At 40.2% G+C, this 21,539-nt stretch overlaps 2 protein-coding genes across 2 annotated transcripts; both read left to right on the forward strand.

Moving 5' to 3' along the window:
* Window positions 1–322: 322 nt before the first annotated feature.
* Window positions 323–13,269, forward strand: LOC116634700 (vascular non-inflammatory molecule 3-like). The gene is given in 8 exon segments (XM_032408254.1): window positions 323–535; window positions 658–788; window positions 7,314–7,506; window positions 8,983–9,274; window positions 10,037–10,113; window positions 10,115–10,408; window positions 12,271–12,444; window positions 13,144–13,269. Coding segments are annotated over 8 exon segments (1,500 nt in total).
* On the forward strand, window positions 2,435–3,111 carry LOC116634775 (cytochrome b-c1 complex subunit 6, mitochondrial-like). The gene is made up of 2 exons (XM_032408312.1): window positions 2,435–2,583; window positions 2,732–3,111. Exons 1-2 carry the CDS (start codon window positions 2,504–2,506, stop codon window positions 2,925–2,927), a joined length of 276 nt encoding a protein of 91 aa, XP_032264203.1. The 5' UTR covers window positions 2,435–2,503; the 3' UTR covers window positions 2,928–3,111.
* Window positions 13,270–21,539: the final 8,270 nt, after the last annotated feature.

Consider the following 21,539-nt stretch of genomic DNA (forward strand, 5'->3'; position numbering starts at 1 on the left):
AAACATCGAACTACCAGGAAAATGTATTTATTTTAAAAAAAGAAAGAGTCCAAGAGTTTTTTAGATTGAGGTGGACTCATCTGATCAGCTCATTATTTCACTTTAAGAGTTGAATGAACCTCTGAACCAGTGTCAACAACAGCGTTGCACACCTGAGTCAATCTAAATATGTACTTTCAGCTGTCCGTTTTCTTGTGCAACATCCCTTCTTAGTGTGTTGTGTAATGCATTTGTAATAGCAAGCAGGGCTTTACCATAAAAGTTTCTCCGGTGCTGCCAGATATGAGGATCTGAGTTTATCGAAGATGTCTAAATTTTAGCTATGATTATGTCATATTTTCCCAAATATGTGGCAATATTTGCCCTCTTTGTCCCGAGTGTTGGTGCGCTGGACACTTTTATGGCTGCAGTCTATGAACATGCTGTTATACTACCGAACAGAACAGAAACACCCGTGCCAAAAGGAGAAGGTTTGCTCCTGATGAACAAGAACATAGATGTTTTGGAGAAAGCAGTTAAACTGGCTGCCAGGCAGGTATTGCCCCCTTTTTTTTTTTAATGCTGGCTGGGTTATTGTAAAGGAAATTTGAAACTTGGAAAGAGTGTGGGTGTTTGGAATTTATAAAAAATTTTTTTGCTGCCACTTGTTTTGAGCAGGGTGCACATACCATCGTTACCCCAGAAGATGGAATTTATGGCTGGGTCTTCGCAAGAGAGACCATTGACCCCTATCTGGAAGATATCCCAGACCCTGATGTGAACTGTATTCCATGTAGAGATCCCCAGAGGTAATGTCATTACCCTTTGAATTTTGAACATAAAATTGTGATACTCTAAAATACAAATAGCAAATCCATTCAGCTTGACTAGTGTTCTTGCTGGCAATTGATCTATGGCTCTGGACGTACAAGCCTCATAATACGGACCATCTGCCATGACTTGAAATGATGATGCTTGGTTGGTTATTTTTTGTGGTCTTCTTTAATGAATGGCATGTGTATAGAGTTTTTATAATAAATGGGCTTAATAAATGGGTTTTATAATAAATGGGCTTAATGTTGGGTTTCAACAAAGTGAAAAAATTGTAATACCTGGGGCCTCTGTTCCCAAATAAAGGAAGTTCATCCATGAACACCTGCCTTCTTTGCACGAATGGTAAAAAGATAAATGAGCTTATGTTTCCAAAAGAGCTTTGACATCACTGTCATTTGCAATGTGATCAGTATGGGAATGGAAAGTCTGTGGGACTTGAAAAAGGAAGCGTTGTTTCTGAGATCACAAACTACCACTTCCTAGCTGAGTGATGTGCAGCAGGTAACCTATACACTTGACATCTCTGTTTCTTTATCCATAAAACAGAGATAATAAAATCTGCTGTCCTACTTCCTTTGCAGAGTAGACAAGAGTGTCAAGGGGAGTAATACACATAGAATCTCAACACTGTTGTGCTGTCTCTAATGTTAGCTGCCACTATTACCTTTTTTTTAACAAAAAGAACTGGATCTGAACTTCTTTGTTTTCTTGTCAGAGAAATGTTAGTAATTATCAATAGCTGCAGTTTAAGCATGATTTTCTTAGGGAAAATCTGTACAAAACATAAAAAAGATATATGAAGTTATTTTAGGTGTATTTACTTTTTTAAATAGTTCATATGTAATTCCTTTAAAAGGCAAAATCTGCACATTAAAAAGTAATTTAATTTGCTAATTTAAAACCTACATGCATCTGTTCAGAACTATATCTGCTGCACCAAAAAAAAAAAAAAAAAGGGATGTCTTTAGTAATTTTGACATTTGAAATTGATTGGGCAGTCAAGTCCGATGCTGCAACGTAGGAACTCTACTATATGAGTCAGTCTCGCCCAGGATTTTCACCTTTGAAAAAATATTCTCTGAGTGTTGCATGGTCTGTGTTTACAGTAACCACACAGTTATAATCCAATGTTTACTTGATTATGGGTTTTTTTTTCCAGAGCAGGAAGGACTCATTATTTGCAATGATTCAAGAGGCTGATACTAAAATTCACTCTGTTTGCCTGGGCTGATAAAGCTGACTTTCCTAGGGGAAAGATGTCCCAAAGCCTGATAATTAATCTCAGATGAATTATTTTAAGTTGGGAAGGTAGGTGACCAATGAAACTTTAACTTATTCGAGTCTTGCAGACATTTATTCAAATGGTAAGCTTTCAGCTCTGAGTTATAAAAGAAGAAATCCAATATTTAATATAATGGTAATATTGGTTAAAAAAAAAAGCCACCATTTCTTCCCTACTAATATTTATCTCTAAGGGGGATAATAGAGGGCCACATGGCCATCCCTGTGTATTTAAATACTATCATTTAGAATACTGACACATCTGAGCTTTATCCATGAGGAACTAACAGAAGATATTAAAATACTTAATTATTTATCAAAAAGAAAGAAAGAGCTTCTTGATCCTGAAGTGGAATAGGTGCCGCTGTTGCTGTTGGTGTTGGTGTTGAATTCAGAACTGTAGCGGCACATGGGGCTGGAGGACGAGCGAAAGATGCTGACCAGGTCCGGAGATCCCAAGGAGGAGGAAGAGGAGGAGGAGGAATTAGTGATAGGACTGAGGCTTCCAGTGCATACTGGCAACCTTGGAAGGCAGGAATGTGAAACTTTCCCCTACTACTTAGCATCAGAATTGAATGGGAGACCCCATTCTGCCATTTCTGGCGGCAGTGTGGCTCTGCCAGCTGGCCTTCTGCACGGATCCCCTAACAACAGTGAGAGAGCAATGCGAACAGCTGGAGAAATGTGTAAAGACTCGGGAGCGGCTAGAGCTCTGTGACCAGCGTGTATCCTCCAGGTCACAGACAGAGGAGGATTGCACCGAGGAGCTCTTTGACTTCCTGCATGCAAGGGACCACTGCGTGGCCCACAAACTCTTTAACAGCTTGAAATAAATGTGCATACTTCACCCCAGCCTTCATCACCCGGGCATCAGGATATTTCATGGTTTCGACCATGCCATTTGTTTCTTATCTGTGTAACTGTACGTTCATGTGAACCTCATGGATCTTGGCTTAGGCAAGTAGCTTCTATGTAATTAGCAGTGATTCCTCTTAATAAAGTCCAGTGATCTGCAGACAAAAAAAAAAAAAAAAAAAAAAAAGAAAGAAAGGAAGGAGGGAAGGAGGGAAGGAAGGAAGGAGGGAAGGAAGGAAGGAAGGAGGGAAGGAAGGAAGAAGGAAGAAGGAAAAAGAAAAAGAAAAAGAAAAGAAAATATGTGATAGTTTTATTGAAGGTCTTAATGAATAGCAATGTTAACAATATTGCCCTGTTTTTCCTGAGGGGGAAGGAAAAAGAAATGCTTTGCAGCAATAGTCATAAATCTGTCCTTTCTATTCAAAGATTAGCTCAACATCAACTGTAGAGGAGCTGTCCAATTTTCCCAACACCATTTGTTGAAGAGACTGTCTTTTTTCCATTGGACATTCTTTCCTGCTTTGTAGAAGATTAGTTGACCATAGAGTTGAGGGTCCATTTCTGGGCTCTCTATTCTGTTCCATTGATCTATGTGTCTGTTTTTGTGTCAGTACCATACTGTCTTGGTGATGACAGCTTTGTAATAGAGCTTAAAGTCTGGAATTGTGATGCCATCAGCTTTGCTTTGCTTTTTTAACATTCCTCTAGCTATTCGGGGTCTTTTCTGGTTCCATACAAAATTTAGGATTATTTGTTCCATTTCTTTGAAAAAAGTTGATGGTATTTTGATAGGGATTGCATTAAATATGTAGATTGCTCTAGGTAGCATTGACATCTTCAGAACATTTGTTCTTCCAATCCATGAGCATGGAACGTTTTTCCATTTCTTTGTGTCTTCCTTAATTTCTTTCATGAGTATTTTATAGTTTTCTGAGTACAGATTCTTTGCCTCTTTGGTTAGATTTATTCCTAGGTATCTTATGGTTTTGGGTGCAATTGTAAATGGGATCGACTCCTTAATTTCTCGTTATTCTGTCTTGTTGTTGGTGTATAGGAATGCCACTGATTTCTGTGCATTGATTTTATATCCTGCCACTTGACTGAATTCCTGTATGAGTTCTAGCAGTTTTGGGGTGGAGTCTTTGGGGTTTTCCACATAAAGTATCATATCATCTGCAAAGAGTGAGAGTTTGACTTCGTCTTTCCCAATTCAGAAGCCTTTTATTTCTTTTTGTTGTCTGATTGCTGTGGCTAGGACTTCTAATACTATGTTGAATAGCAGTGGTGATAGTGGACATCCCTGATGCGTTCCTGACCTTAGGGGGGAAGCTCTCAGTTTTTCCCCATTGAGAATGATATTTGCTGTGGGTTTTTCATAGATGGCTTTTCTGATATTGAGGTATGTACCCTCTATCCTTATACTCTGAAGAGTTTTGATCAAAAAGGATGCTGTACTTTGTCAAATGCTTTTTCTGCATCTATTGAGAGGATCATATGGTTCTTCTTTCTTTTATTAATGTATTGTATCACATTGATTGATTTGTGGATGTTGAACCAACCTTGCAGCCCAGGGATAAATCCTACTTGGTCGTGGTGAATAATCCTTTTAATGTACTGTTGGATCCTATTGGCTAGTATTTTGGTGAGAATTTTTGCCTCCATGTTCATCAAGGATATTGGTCTGTAATTCTCCTTTTTGATGGGGTCTTTGTCTGGTATGGGGATCAAGGTAATGGTGGCCTCATAAAATGAGTTTGGAAGTTTTCCTTCCATTTCTATTTTTTGGAACAGTTTCAGAAGAATAGGTATTAATTCTTCTTTAAATGTTTGGTAGAATTCCCCTGGGAAGCCATCTGGCCCTGGGCGTTTGTTTCTTGGGAGATTTTTGATTACTGCTTCAATTTCCTTAGTGGTTATAGGTCTGCTCAGGTTTTCTATTTCTTTCTGGTTCAGTTTTGGTAGTTTATACACCTCTAGGAATGCATCCATTTCTTCCAGATTATCTAATTTGCTGGCATAGAGTTGCTCATAATATGTTCTTATAATTGTATTTCTTTGGTATTGGTTGTGATCTCTCCTCTTTCATTCATGACTTTATTTATTTGGGTCATTTCTCTTTTCTTTTTGATAAGTCTGGCCATGGGTTTATCAATCTTATTAATTCTTTCAAAGAACCAGCTCCTAGTTTCATTGATCTGTTCTACTCTTCTTTTGGTTTCTATTTCATTGATCTCTGCTCTGATCTTTATTATTTCTCTTCTCCTGCTGAGTTTAGGCTTTATTTGCTGTTCTTTCTCCAGCTCCTTTATGTGTAGGGTTAGGTTATGTGTTTGAGACCTTTCTTGTTTCTTGAGAAAGGCTTGTATTGCTATATACTTTCCTCTTAGGACTGCCTTTGCTGCATCCCAAAGATTTTGAACAGTTGTGTTTTCTTGTTCATTTGTTTCCATGAGCTTTTTAAATTCTTCTTTAATTTCCTGGTTGACCCATTCATTCTTTAGTAGGATGCTCTTTAGCCTCCATGTATTTGAGTTCTTTCTGACTTTCCTCTTGTGATTCAGTTCTAGTTTCAAAGCACTGTGGTCTGAAAATATGCAGGGAATGATCCCAATCTTTTGGTACTGGCTGAGACCTGATTTGTGACCTAGGATGTGATCTACTCTGGAGAATGTTCCATGGGCACTAGAGAAGAATGTGTATTCTGTTGCTTTGGGATGGAATGTTCTGAATATATCTGTGAGGTCCATTTGGTCCAGTGTGTCATTTAAAGTCCTTATTTCCTTGTTGATCTTTTGCTTAGATGATCTGTCCATTTCCGTGAGGGGGGTGTTAAAGTCCCCTACTATTATTGTATTGTTGTCGATGTGTTTCTTTGCTTTTGTTATTAATTGGCTTATATAATTGGCTGCTCCCATGTTAGGGGCATAGATATTTACAATTGTTAGATCTTCTTGTTAGATAGACCCTTTAAATATGATATAGTGTCCTTCTCATCTCTTATTATAGTCTTTGGTTTAAAATCTAATTTGTCTGATATAAGGATTGCCACTCCAGCTTTCTTTTGGTGTCCATTAGCATGATAAATGGTTTTCCACCCCCTCACTTTCAATCTGGGAGTGTCTTTGGGTCTAAAATGAGTCTTTTGCAGACAGCATATCGATAGGTCTTGTTTTTTTATCCAATCTGATACCCTGTGTCTTTTGATTGGGGCATTTAGCCCATTTACATTCAGGGTAACTATTGAAAGATATGAATTTAAGATTATGAATTTCTCATGAGCACCCTCTAAGGCAGGAAGGAAGCTATTATGTTGTACTGACAGATGAGGAAACTGAGCCAGCATAGTGAAGCCCTTTTCTCCCTCTTTTTTACCTCCCTCCCTCTCTCCCCCCCCCTCCATTCCTTCCTTCCTGAAATATTTCAAGTACATAATGTCACCTGTGTTCTCTATAGAAGATGATTGACATAGAACCAACTATTTATTGCTTCCTAGTAAGACTATGGCTTGAATTATAGAAAGGTCCTCCTCATTAGAAGAGTGTGTTGGGTGCCTGGGTGGCTCAGTCAGTTGAGCATCTGTCTCTTGGTTTCCACTCAGGTCATCATCTTGGGGTTGTGGGATTGAGCCCTGAGTTGGGCTCTGTGCTCAGCGGGGAGTCTGCTGGAGATTCTCTCTCTCCCTCTCCTTCTGCCCCTCCCCCTGCTCTCTCTCTCTCTTTCTCTCAAATAAATAAATAAAATCTTAAAAAAAAAAAGAAGAAGAAGAACGTGTTATATTTCAAGTCCTTCATTTAATTGCCTGGAAGCACTTTATGAGAGAAAGCTTTGCTTCTCTTCTTTCTCCTCTTCCTCCACCTTCTTTTCTGTGCTTCAGTCTCACACTGCAGTTGAGAGTCTGGCACATTAAAATAGATTAGCTTTCAGGGGAGTTGGGGGGCTGGGCAAATTGGGTGAAGGAGAGTGGGAGGTACAGCTTTCCAGTTATGGAATGAATAAGTCATGGAATAAAAGGCACAGCATAAGGAATACAGTTAATGGTACTGTGATAGAGCTGTACGGTGACACATGTAACTGCCCTTGTGGTGAGCACAGCATAATGTATAGAGTCCAATCATTATGTTATTTTTTTACACCTAAAACTGCTGTAATATTGTGTGTCAATTATACTTCAATAGAAAATAAACAGAATAAAAGATTAGTTTTCATAAAGATGAAGATTATATTGCTTGTGAAATTTTAGGTCTTCTCTGATTTGATTCTTAACCTAGAGCTTGTGTTCTAACTAACGGGCAAATTAAGTATCATTTTGGAAGATTAGGAATCACTGAAATATAGTAAGTTTAAGGCAATATCTATTAAATTAGGTTTGGCTACACCCCGGTGCAAGAAAGCCTCAGCTGCCTGACCAAGGACAATTCTATCTACATTGTGGCAAATATTGGGGACAAGAAGTTATGCAATGCCAGTGACCCTCAGTGTCCCCCCGATGGTCGTTACCAGTACAACACCGATGTGGTGTTTGATTCTCAGGGAAAACTGGTGGCACGCTACCATAAGGTGAGAATTTCTTTTGTTTGTCTGTGGTATGGGTGTAGACTCATCTGTTGAATGTGGGTGAGACAATCGTAATGAATGCATTTCTTAATTATTATGTTTTAGTTGAACAGGGGCTTTCATTTACTTTGGTCTCATATAAGGGTCCTGAGTTTGAATTAATCATAAAATAGAATATGGCAGAATATTGAAACAATGGGATAATAGTCTCACAAGGATTTTAATAGTCTCTGAGAAAGAGGGTGACATGCTGTTTCATCCATGATTTAATACCAGGGTTAGTTTTCTGGCTCAATTCGTTAACATTTTATACGAAGCTTTAGTCAGTCATTCATTCCGTTAGGACTTGTTTTTTCTTTTCTTTTCTTTTTTAATTCAAGTAAGCTCTATGCCCAACGTGGGGCTTGACCTCATGATGCAGAGATCAAGAGCTGTATGCTCTACCAACTGAGCCAGCCAGGTACCCCCATTAGGACAGTTTTGATTGCAACAATAGAAAACCCCACATGAAATTTACTTGAAAACACCCCATGGAATTTCCTTATGTATCTGAAAAACTATAAATCATAGGAAATAGTTTCAGATGTAGTCTATCCCTCAGAGACTTTAAAGATGTCAGCCATTCTTCTAGCTCTCTTAGCCCTTGCTCCAGCTTTTACTCAGGCTGTCCTTTTAGAGGCCACATAGTGCCCAACACAAACCTTACATCCTATAGCGTTCTGTAGCAGCAAAATCCAGAGGAAGAGTGTATGTCTTACTCCTAGAACACCTCCAAAAGCCTCATCATGCCTTGACTCCAGTTAGGCTGCATGCCTTCCTTAAGCTGATCACTGCAGGAGGAAGGATAAGCTACCACCTGAGTGGAGGGGGGAGGAGTCAGTGATCCTCACTGAAGGGGAGGGAGTATGGCCAGAACACATATATGTACACACTGAGCCTAACCTAAACCTGAGCAAGTACTCCTGAACCCAGGCAAAGTGGAGTTCAGGAGAATAATCAAGCTGGAAAAATCACGAATGGCTTACTGATTAATAAGGTTTAGCTATTACATTGTCAAAATTCACTTTAAATGTACTTCAGTTATATAAACCCACCAGTATTGTAGGGAGATATGGCAAAGTTAATTTTATTAACGTGTTAGACGTCACACTGGCAGTGCTGTTGGTATTTAAAGAATAAAAGTGATAAAAAGTCTGAAATTTATAAGGTTCAAAATTTCAACCTGTGATGTGAAGACAGAAATATGCACTTTCTGAATATCATTTGTAGATATGATTTCATTCGTTAGTTGCGGAAAACTGAAGTTTTTTGATTAACGTCATGGTAATAAAACTCATAGTGGGTGTGATTTATACAAATTTATGTGTAATTGTTTTAAATATGCACATCAGCATGGAGGGGAAAAATTTTATGGATATGGAGCACCTCTATTTGGCAGTTTTCTTACTTATTTTCCCCTTCTTTGCTTTTTGTTGACAGTACAATCTTTTTGCACCCGAAATTCAATTTGATTTCCCCAAGGATCCAGAATTTGCGACTTTTGACACTCCCTTTGGGAAGTTTGGCATTTTCACTTGCTTTGACATTTTTTCTCATGACCCGGCCATCGTGGTGGTGGATGATCTTCACGTTGACAGCATTCTCTACCCCATGGCGTGATACAACACACTGCCCCTTCTCTCGGCTGTTCCCTTCCACTCCGCATGGGCCAGAGCCATGAGAGTCAACCTGCTTGCTGCGAATACCCACAACACTGGCATGCACATGACAGGTAACTCACACCTGTCCTACACCAACTGGCCATGACAGTCTCAGGAAGTCTTCATTGATTTTCAAGCCACATTTTTCTTTAATAATTCTTTTATTAACTCTAATGTCACAAAATTAATGATAGCGTGGCTTTCTGTACCAACATTATTTAAGGAACATTATCCCTATGAGTACAGAAGGAGGTAAACATTATTATCTCAATTTCATATGAGGGAAAATTGGAGTTAAAGAGAAGTCAAGTCACATAAACAAAACAAAGCAAAACAACACAAAAAACCAAGGCCAGATCTAAAGAACTTTGCAGCCAGCATCCATTAGTCGTATTGAAATAAATCTTGTTGAGGTGATAAAATCAATTTAAACTTAAGCAGGTCTTTAGAATTTATCCTTCCTAGCATCCACGTTCAATGTAATGCACGCTCCCCTCTTAACGGCTTGGTTATTCATTGATCCAGATGAAGAAACTTAAACACAAATAAATTAGATAGGGGAATTTTCTAGTTGTTGTTAAGTTGGCTTAAAAGGGGGTAGTTTACATAAAAAAGAGAAGCCGCCCAAGTCAATTGATAATTTCAGATAATTATGGAGGACACGGAGTCAGATTGGAACTATGTCAGTGTAACAAGCTATCTCCTTGATTATCCTGAAAGTGCTTATGCTTTGATAAAGTTGTATCTAGTTTCTCATGGGAATGATTCCGTTGGTTTGAGACCATGCAAAATTTGGAACCAATATTTGTGTGACTTTGTGTCCACTTCTGTAGGGAGTGGAATCTACACACCGGAAGCTGTCCAAGGGTATCACTATGACATGGAAACAGAGAGTGGCCCACTGATGCTCAGAATTGAAGTCCCGGCCCCGTAGTGAACCCAGCTACCCTGTAGCTGTTGACTGCAGTGCTTATGCCAGAAGCATCAAGCCATTCTTGTCTGAGCAGTCAAATTTTCCGGGAATGATTTATTTTGATGCGCTCACCTTCATTGAGCTTAAGAGAAACACGGGAAATTACACAGTTTTCCAGAAAGACCTGTGTTGTCACTTAACTTACAAGATGTCTGAGAAGCAAACAGATGAGATGTATGCACTAGGTGGTTTTGATGGACTGCACACAGTAGAAGGTCAATATTACTTACAGGTAAAAATTGCTTCCGTGTGTTAGAATGGATTTTTTTATTAGTTTTTTTTTTTTTTTTTTAATTTTACTAGACCATCACTGCATTTCTTTAAAAATTGTGCTAGATTCAATTAATTGGTATAGTGCTAACATTGATTACTAAAGTTTCCCCCACAGAATGCTTTATTTGTTTAGTTTTAGCAAGAACAGAATTAGTTCTCTTGGCGGCAAAGTAAAACATAAAGCAGATTGATTCGTTCTCGGCCAGCCAGATTCAAGTTTAAAAAGCTGCAACTTCCTTGCATTCTCGTTTTGTGTCAGGTGGCTTTAGAGCTGTGTGTTCCAAACTGCCTTCAACTGGCATCCAGAATAAGAACATCATTTCCCATCACGATGCAGTGCAGTCAAGATGTGTGACTGAATTATAATAGATTTGCTTTAAACAAATATTTTGTTAATTGAAATTAGAATTAGAAATGTTACAGGATTTTTTTCCATCGGTTCCCCGGGGTTCTCGGTCATGCTGCTTTGAAGAATGAAGAAGAGGTAGACCAGACAGAGTGATGGGCAGCAAAGCAAGGTTTATTGAGTGATAGCAAAGTGATAGTACAAAGCTCCAGAGGAGGGAGGGGACCCGAAAGGGTTGCCACCGGTGTTTCTAAGTCTAGGCGTTTTTATAGGATTGTTGGTGGGCTGTTTTAATCTGATTAACCCTCCCTGCACCTGTCATCCAATCAGGTTTTTGTCACATGAGAAAGGGTGGAGGGCTCCTTCCAGTGTAAAATCCTCTTAAGTGTGGTTTCCTCTTAGGGTGGGGCCCTTCTCCCTGCCTGCCTGCCTTCCAACTATCCTTCATCAGAAATAACTCTAGGGATGCCTGGGTGGCTCAGTCGGTTAAGCGTCTGCTCAGGTCATGATCCCAGGGTCCGAGGATGGAGCCCCGCATCGGGCTCCCTGCTCAGTGGAGAGTCTGCTTCTCCCTCTGCCTGCTGCTCCCCCTGCTTTGTGCTCTCTCTCTCTCTCTGGCATAAATAAATAAAGTCTTTAAAAAGTAATAAAATAAAAAAAAGAAATAGCTCTAATTATGAGCAATGGTACTCTGACTTTTAAAACCTAGTTTATTGCTTTTCACTTTATTAAAAAAAAAAAAAGACTTAATCTTGACCCTTGAATTGATTTTAGGATTCACTAATGACCTGTAGTTTGAAAAGACTCTGCTTCAGTGGTGTAGGGAACAAAGGCAGGCCACCCCAAGATGAGCCACTTTGGCATGAAGATTATTGTGAGATAAAAAGCAATCAAAAGCCAGCAAATTCAGAAAAACCCCCTTACTTCCCCCACAACTGCCTAAAAAGAATTGAGATAGAGGATCTGCTCCAGGAGGAGATCTATCACCATAGATAACTATGTCATGACATGAAGTGGGAGTGGCAGAAAGGGAGGAACCCCGCAAGGCCTATTTGAACAAAGTTGTCTATGTCCTTTTGTTTCTGAGTGGCCCAGAAACATTTGTTTACCAAATGTTTATTCTTTTCCATCTTCCTGTGAATCGCATTCTTTCTCTTTCAAGTCCCAGAGCCCTAAGCCTTTCTCCTTACTTCAGAATGACATATGTACCTCATTTGGCCTGACTGCCTTTGGAATTTCCGTGTCTGTGTGGATTCCCCATAAGCACAAAATTAAATTTGACTTTCTCCTGTTAATCTGTCTCATATCAACTCAGTTCTCAGTCTGGATAGAAGGACCATGAAGGGGACAGGAAATTCTTTCTCCTTGACAGATGCGACCTAACAAATTTTCCTCTATTCCTTGAGATTGTGTCTCTTGTGGAGAAAATATTTCCAAGATTCCTGACCACCTCTGTCTCTCCTTTGCCTCCATAGATATGCACATTACTGAAGTGTCAAACCACTGACCTGAGAACTTGTGGGTAGCCTGTGGGGTCAGCTTTTACCAGGTTTGAAGAATTCTCCCTTAGTGGCACATTTGCAACACGTTATGTTTTCCCACAGATCATTCTCAGTGGAAGTCAGCTTGCTCCTGAGAGACATTATGAGGTAGGAGGAATTCAGGACAATAAGTTTCTTTGAGCAGATGGGGTAGACTGGCATCATGAACGATAAATTTCTTTGAGCAGATGGGGTAGACTGGCATCATTAAATCTTTGAAATTATGACAAAGGATTGCAATGTTGTGGCTCACATTATATGGCAAAACTTTAAAGACAAGGGGAACCTATAATATGGAAGGGAGTTGTGGTTTTAGACATCTTTAGGCTGTGATGGGAAATTTGGGGTTCATTTTTCTACATAAATGTGATGTTGCGATCCAAGGCAACAGGAGGGTTATGGGGAACTAAAAAAAGAAGTATTGATTGTGGATGATGGCAACTAATATTCTCTTTATTTGCATGGTGTAGAAGGCCCAAGTTAAATACATTAAATAATGCATCTACAGCTTGTTTCATGGGTATGTTATTTTAAGAAGTTGTTATAATGAGAGCAATAATGATACTATTATCATGAGTTAAAAGATTTTTTTTTTATACATCATCTTTTTTAACCGCCTCTGCCATAGTTTACTTATGCCCTTTCACCTAAATCTCTCCTATTCGAACTTTAGATCTGACACATGGGTCTTCTGACACCAAATCCTCTGTGCCTGTTACTATTTTAGAGTAAGGTTGTCAGAGAAGGGCCTCTGGGCTGGAAACCGAAGCTCTGCATTGGAGTTCAGCCTTTGCTTTCTTTGATCAGATTTCAAGAGATGGACGTCTGAGGAGCCGGGGCGGAGCCTCTCTGCCTGTCTTAGTTATGGCCCTGCACGGAAGAGTGTTTGAGAAGGACCCTCCACGCCGCTTAGGGCAAGGACCTAGGAGATGACCATGATCTCCTTCCACAGGCACACTTTCAGGATTGCCCTGGCAAAGAAAGGGAGAAAAAAAAATGCTTCATGTCTGTTTAAAAGAGATGTCACAGGGGGAGAGGAAAGATGGAGGAGGAGTAGGGGACCCTATTTCAACTGGTCCCCGGAATTGAGCTGGATATCTACCAGACCACTCTGAGCACCCACAAAACCAGCCTGAGATGTAAGAAGATCTGGATCTTTACAAATAGAATATTGCAGGTGGCTGGTTTGGAGGTACAAAGCGGGGAGCCGTGATTCCGCGGGCAGATATTGGAGGATAAATGGAGGCGGGAGGGTGCCTGGACGTGGGGATCCTGCACCGCCGGTGAGCGACAGCCTCGCGCGCTGCGGACAGGCACAGACTCGCAGACTGGTAGCAGCGGGGAAAGGACTTTAGGGCAGCCCCCAGGGCGGGAACCCGGAGCGGTGGGGTCCCGAGCGCGAACTGGGAGCGGCTGGCGGTTTTAGAAGCACAAACGTCAGAGAGGTGCCCCGACCTGGAGGCAGGACTGGGAGCGTTTTGGAGGGGCGCACAACCCAGGACACTGCAGTTTATAGCAGCACAGACAAAAACGGAGACGGTGTGGCCTGGAGAGCTCACTGAAGAACAGACTGCAGTCTCTCTGCTCTGAGGCAGAGGGTTGGAAATGGTCTCTTCTGCCCTGACTCGCGGAAGAGACGCGGAAAGCCACCAGGGAAAGCCACCACAGAACAAAAGTCCCAAAAACTGATTCCCGCTGAGCCCATTACCCACCACAGGGGCGCAGGGCAACTCTGCCCAAACAGGATTGCCTGAGTAACAGCACGGCAGGCCCCTCCAGCAGAACACAGGCTGGGAAAACAAGAGGCCAGCAACCCTAAGGTCCCAAGAAAACAGGTGCATCTTGCTTGGGTTCTGGTCAATAATTTGGACTCTATACATTCCCTCAAACACCCATCAACAGAATGACTAGGAGGAGGAGCCCCCAAAACAGAAAAGACTCAGAGATTATGACTTATGCTGCAGATTTACAAATGGATGCAGATATAACCAAGATGTCGGAGATGGAATTCAGGCTAGCAATTGTGAAGACAATGGCTAGAATGGAGAAATCAATTAATGGCAACATAGAGTCTCTAGGGGCAGAAATAAAAGGTGAATTGGCAGAACTTAAAAATGCTATCAATGAGATCCAATCCAATCTATATAATCTAACAGCTAGGGTAACTGAGGCAGAAGAACAAATAAGCGACCTGGAAGACAATATAATAGATAAAAAGGGAAAAGAGGAGGCCAGGGAAAAACAACTCAGAATCCATGAAAATAGAATCAGAGAAGTAAGTGACACCATGAAGCATTCCAATGTCAGAATAATTGGAATCCCGGAGGGAGTGGAGAGAGAGAGGGGACTAGAAGATGTATTTGAGCAAATTGTAGCTGAGAACTTCCCTAATCTGGGGAATGAAACAAACATTCACATCCTACAGGCAGAGAGGACTCCTCCCAAGATCAAGGAAAACAGGCCAACATCCCGGCATGTAATAGTAAAACTTGCAAATCTTAGAACCAAGGAAACCATCTTAAGGGCAGTCAGGGGGAAGAGATTCCTTACGTACAGAGGGAGGAACATCAGAATAACGTCAGACCTATCCACAGAGACCTGGCAAGCCAGAAAGGCCTGGCAAGACATATTCAGACTAAATGAGAAGAACATGCAGCCAAGAATACTTTATCCAGCAAGGCTTTCATTTAGAATGGATGGAGAGATGCAGAGCTTCCACGACCGGCAGAAACTGAAAGAATATGTGACCACTAAGCCGGCCCTGCAAGAAATATTAAGGGGGGGTTCTATAAAAGGAGAAAGACCCCAAGAGTGATCTACAACAGCAATTTACAGGGACAATCTATAAAAACAATGTCTTCACAGGCAACATGATGACAATTAATTCATATCTTTCAATAATCACTCTCAACGTGAATGGCCTAAATGCTCCCATAAAACGGCACAGGGTTGCAGATTGGATAAGAAGACAGGACCCATCCATATGCTGCCTACAGGAGACTCATTTTGAACCTAAAGATACATCCAGACTGAAAGTAAAGGGATAGAGATCAATCTTCCATGCCAGCGGACCTCAAAAGAAAGCTGGAGTAGCAATTCTTATATCAGACAAATTAGATTTTAAACTAACGTCTGTAACTAGAGACACAGAAGGACACTATATCATTCTTAAAGGGTCTATCCAACAAGAAGATCTAACAGTTGTAAATATCTATGCCCCCAACATGGGAGCAGCCATCTACATAAGCCAACTGTTAACCAAAATAAAGAGTCATATTGATAACAATACGTTAATTGTAGGAGACCTCAATACTCCACTCTCAGCAGTGGACAGATCATCTAAGCAGAAAATCAACAAGGAAACAAGAGCTTTGAATGATACATTGGACCAGATGGACCTCATAGATATTTACAGAACATTCCACCCTAAAACAACAGAATACTCATTCTTCTCGAGCGCACATGAAACTTTCTCCAGAATAGACCACATACTGGGTCACAAATCAGGTCTCAACCGATACCAAAAGATTGAGATTATCCCCTGCATATTCTCAGACCACAATGCTTTAAAACTGGAACTCAATCACAAGAAAAAATTTGGCAGAAATTCAAACACTTGGAAGCTAAAGACCACTCTGCTCAAGAATGTTTGGGTCAACCAGGAAATCAAAGAAGAACTTAAACAATTCATGGAAATCAATGAGAACGAAAACACATCGGTCCAAAACCTATGGGATACTGCAAAGGCGGTCCTAAGGGGGAAATACATAGCCATCCAAGCCTCACTCAAAAAACCAGAAAAATCCTGAATTCACCAACTAACTCTACACCTTAAAGAACTAGAGAAAAAGCAACAAATGATGCCTAAGCCACTCATTAGAAGAGAAATAATTAAAATTAAAGCAGAGATCAATGAATTAGAAGCCAGAAACACAGTAGATCAGGTCAACGAAACTAGAAGTTGGTTCTTTGAAAGAATTAATAAGATCGATAAACCACTGCCAGACTTATCCAAAAGAAAAGAGAAAGGACCCAAATTAATAAAATTATGAAAGGGGAGAGATCACGACTAACACCAAGGAAATAGAAACAATTATTATAAATTATTATCAACAACTATATGCCAATAAACTGAGCAAGCTGGATGAAATGGAGGCCTTCCTGGGAAACCTATAAGCTGTCAGACTGAAACAGGAAGAAATTGACAACTTGAATAGGCCAATAACCAGTAACGAGATTGAAGCAGTGATCAAAAACCTCCCAAAAAACAAGAGTCCAGGGCCTGATGGATTCCCTGGGGAATTCTACCAAACATTCAAAGAAGAAATAATACCTATTCTACTGAAGTTGTTTCAAAAAATAGAAACAGAAGGAAAACTTCCAAACTCATTCTATGAGGCCAGCATTACCTTAATCCCCAAACCAGGCAAAGACCCCATCAAAAAGGAGAATTTCAGACTGATATCCCTGATGAATATGGATTCCAAAATCCTCAACAAAATCCTAGCTAATAGGATCCAACAATACATTAAAAGGATCATCCACCACGACCAAGTGGGATTTATCCCTGGGATGCAAGGGTGGTTCAACATTTGCAAATCAATCACTATGATAGAACACATTAATAAGAGGAGGGAGAAGAACCATATGGTCCTCTCAATTGATGCAGAAAAAGCATTTGAAAAAATACAACATCCTTTCCTGATTAAAACTCTTCAGAGTATAGGGATAGAGGGAACATTCCTCAAGTTCATAAAATCCATCTATGAAAAACCCACAGCGAATATCATCCTCAATGGGGAAAAGCTGAGAGCCTTTCCCTTAAGATCAGGAACACGTCAAGGATGCCCACTCTTGCCACTATTGTTCAACACAGTACTAGAAGTCCTAGCAACAGCAATCAGACAACAAAAAGAAATAAAAGGTATTCAAATTGGCAAAGAAGAAGTCAAACTCTCTCTTTTCACAGACGACATGATACTTCATGTGGAAAACCCAAAAGACTCCACCCCCAAATTACTAGAACTCATACAGCAATTCAGTAATGTAGCAGGATACAAAATCAATGCACAGAAATCAGTTGCTTTCTTATACACTAACAATGCAACTGTAGAAAGAGAAATTAGAGAAACGATTCTATTTACAATAGCACCAAAAACCATAAGATACCTCGGAATAAACCTAACCAAAGAGGTAAAGGATCTATTCTCTAGGAACTACAGAACACTCATGAAAGAAATTGAAGAAGACACAAAAAGATGGAAAAATATTCCATGCTCATGGATCAGAAGAATAAACATTGTTAAAATGTCTATGCTACCCAGAGCAATCTATACCTTCAATGCCATCCCGATCAAAATTCCAATGACATTTTTCAAAGTGCTGGAACAAACAATCCTAAAATTTGTATGGACTCAGAAAAGACCCCGAATTGCCAAGGAAATGTTGAAAAAGAAAAACAAAGCTGGGGGCATCACGTTGCCCGATTTCAAGCTATATTACAAAGCTGTGATCACCAAGACAGCATGGCACTGGCACAAAAACAGACATGCAGACCAATGGAACAGAATAGAGAACCCAGATATGGACCCTCAACTCTATGGTCAAATAATCTTTGACAAAGCAGGAAAAAACATGCATTGGAAAAAAGACAGTCTCTTCAATAAATGGTGCTGGAAAAATTGGACAGCCACATGCAGAAGAATGAAACTCGACCATTCTCTAACACCATTCACAAAGATAAACTCAAAGTGGATGAAAGACCTCAATGTGAGACAGGAATCCATCAAAATCCTAGAGGAGAACATAGGCAGTAACCTCTTTGACATCGGCCACAGCAACTTCTTTCAAGATACATCTCCAAAAGCTAGTGAAACAAAAGCAAAAATGAACTTTTGGGACTTCATCAAGATAAAAAGCTTCTGCACAGCAAAGGAAACAGTCAACAAAACAAAGAGGCAACCCACAGAATGGGAGAAGATATTTGCAAATGACACTACAGATAAAGGGCTGGTATCCAAGATCTATAAAGAACTTCTCAAACTCAACACCCAAGAAACAAATAATCAAGTCAGAAAGTGGGCAGAAGATATGAAAAGACACTTCTCCGAAGAAGACATACAAATGGCTAACAGACACATGAAAAAATGTTCATCATCATTAACCATCAGGGAAATTCAAATCAAAACCACACTGAGATACCACCTTACACCAGTTAGAATGGCAAAAATGGACAGGGAAAGAAACAACGAATGTTGGAGAAGTTGTGGAGAAAGGGGAACCCTCTTACACTGTTGGTGGGAATGCAAGTTGGTACAGCCACTTTGGAAAACAGTGTGGATGTTCCTCAAAAATTTAAAAATAGAGCTACCCTATGACCCAGCAATTGCACTAGTGGGTATTTACCCCAAAGACACAGATGTAGTGGAAAGAAGGGCCATATGCACCCCAATGTTCATAGTAGCAATGTCCGCAATAGCCAAACTGTGGAAAGAGCCGAGATGCCCTTCAACAGATGAAGGGATAAAGAAGATGTGGTCCATATATACAATGGAATATTACTCAGCCATCAGAAAGGATGAATACCCAACTTTTACATCAACATGGATGGGACTGGAGATTATGCTAAGTGAAATAAGTCAAGCAGAGAAAGTCAATTATCATATGGTTTCACTTATTTGTGGAACATAAGGAATAGCATGGAGGACACTAGGAGAAGGAAGGGAAAAATGAGGGGGTGGGGAATTGGAGGGAGAGATGAACCATGAGAGACTATGGACTCCGAGAAACAAACTGAGGGTTTTAGAGGGGAGGGGGGAGGGGGGATTGGTTAGCCTGGTGATGGGTATTAAGGAGGGCACGTACTGCATGGAGCACTGGGTGTTATATGAAAACAATGAATCATGGATCACCACATCAAAAGCTAATGATGTATTGTATGGTGACTAACATAACATAATAAAATTAAAAAAAACAAAAACAAAACTTTGACTTTAAAAGAAAAAAATAGATGTCACAAATTGGCTGAAACAACAAACTTAAAATTTAAAAAGCGGGGGGAAATTAGAGGGGGAGATGAACCATGAAAGACTATGGACTCTGAGAAACAAACTGAGGGTTCTAGAGGGGAGGGAGGTGGGGGGATGGGTTAGCCTGGTGATGGGTATTAAGGAGGGCACATATTGAATGGAGCACTGGGTGTTATACGCAAACAATGAATCATGGAACACTACATCAAAAACTAATGATGTAATGTGTGGCGATTAACGTAACATAATAAAAAAAAAAGCAGTGGATGTGTCTTCCGTGTTTTATATTTTATATCTTGGATTTAGCACAGACTCATTTGTGGGAGCTGCTTTTATCCTCCATGTAGGTGCGATGTAAGTATGTGTAAGCGTGGGTATGTATAGCTGAACATGTATTTAAATGGAGGGGGCCTTAGAAAACTCCTTTTGTGTTAACTACTCTAATGTACACAAATGTTTTTCTATCACTTATAAATACACAGGGTGAACACTGAATATGCAGAGGGTAGTTGATCCTAGTTGATTAAGATACAGGAGGTTAAAAAACAAGGTCATCTTGTAAAGTAATTATGAATAACTTTTTTAAAAATTAGGAGTAACATTTTAACTAATTAAAATTGTTCCATTTTTCTCTTTATTCTACTCTTAAGTTCTGTTTGTATGGAAATTAGATACTTAGAATGGAAATAAAAATGAAAAAATTATCTCCTTCGGACCATACCCTGTTCCCTTCTGAAATTATTCTATTGTAAAAGTAAACCCCCTGGATACTCAGATTTGTGGCAGTTTGTGCTGGACAGGGAGCTTCCTTAGAAAGGGCCACCCTGTCACCTTTCCCCTAGTCACCGTTGGTCCCTCAGCCCCGGGCTCTGAGCTCTTTTTCTCTCTGTTGGTCACCGATTAACTCTGGGAAGAGATACACTGGAGAGCGGGGGAGCTCTCGGGTTCATGGGGGAGTGGCTGAGGATCGCTCTGAGTTAGAGACACCTTTTTCTCACCAAGGATATGACAATCGCTCTCCTAGACTTTTCCCAGATGCCTATTTCCATTCGGTTTAATTCAACACAGTTCCAAGAGGCTAGAGATATTCTGGGCAGCAGATAATGACCTTATCTCGGCTCCCATCAGGTCTGGATTCTCTCTCCAAGGGCTATGATACTCAATCCTAATGGCCTCGTGCTGGTCCTTTCTAGGCTTCTTTCTTGTCTCCCCTAGATAGTTGTCTGGGGGCTGCATCAGTACATGGTGGTCCCAGCCTCCTCACCACCCCACATCACCCCATGCATCTTACGTAAAAGACTTCTGCTCCCTCTCTCTAGCCCCTGGAACTGCAGAATCACCTGATCCCAGTGGTTTCTCAGCTCCTAATCACCATAACTAAACAACCAAGCTGCCTCTCTGGCAGTTGTTTTGATCCTTATCTTTTAACACTGCAAGCTTTTTTTTTATTTCTTTGACCTGTCTTATCTTATCTCCTGCCCCTCTCACCCACCCCTCTCATTTTATTTACCATGACATAAATGAGGAGCTCTGACCAACAACAATCCTCAGAGCAGTGTCTTCCTACGTTCTTTCTTTGGAGAGAGAAGTCATTCTGGCTTCAACTAGTATTTCTCAGGCAGCTGAGTGTAATTCACAGGTGAGCAAAAACAATTTTTTTCTTTTTATGGGAGCCAGTTCAAGCCACAGAATAATGGTTAGATTCAAAAAAAAGTTTTATTAAGTCCTATGGCATATATATATATACACACACACACACATACATATATTCTTATTCTTACACTGTAAAGGACGGTATCAATTGGATTAATGTCCATAAGGAAGTCGAAAGCGTTCTAGTCATTAAATGTTACTAAGTAACAAGAATTCAACTGAGTAAATTTAAACATCGTATTGGCTTCATTTGATGATTCTTGAATCTGGCAGCATTTCATCTCTTAAAAAAGTCCCATTGACCATTGAGTTTTAGAAAAGGGAAGGTTTTTGAAGGCAGAGAGGGAGTGAAAAAAGAAATTATTTATCAAACAATGCATTATTTTAGGCAAGGTGGCTCTCCTAAGGGGAGTTTAAGGATTAATTCCTAGTGCAGGCCCTGGGGAAATTCTAGGTTGGCTAATTAAAGTTCACATTTCAGGGAGAAGCTGAAGCTGCAATGAGGTTAGGTATTAAGTCTTG

Source organism: Phoca vitulina, unplaced genomic scaffold (assembly GCF_004348235.1).
Source record: "Phoca vitulina isolate PV1807 unplaced genomic scaffold, GSC_HSeal_1.0 scaffold9, whole genome shotgun sequence".
Taxonomy (NCBI): domain Eukaryota; kingdom Metazoa; phylum Chordata; class Mammalia; order Carnivora; family Phocidae; genus Phoca; species Phoca vitulina.

Excerpts from the sequence above, each read along its gene's own strand:
- LOC116634775 (XM_032408312.1), top strand. The coding sequence starts at position 2,504 with ATGGGGCTGGAGGACGAGCGAAAGATGCTGACCAGGTCCGGAGATCCC. Across the intron at positions 2,584-2,731 it reads GAGGAGGAGGAGGAATTAGT|GGATCCCCTAACAACAGTGA; the intron begins GATAGGACTGAG and ends GGCCTTCTGCAC.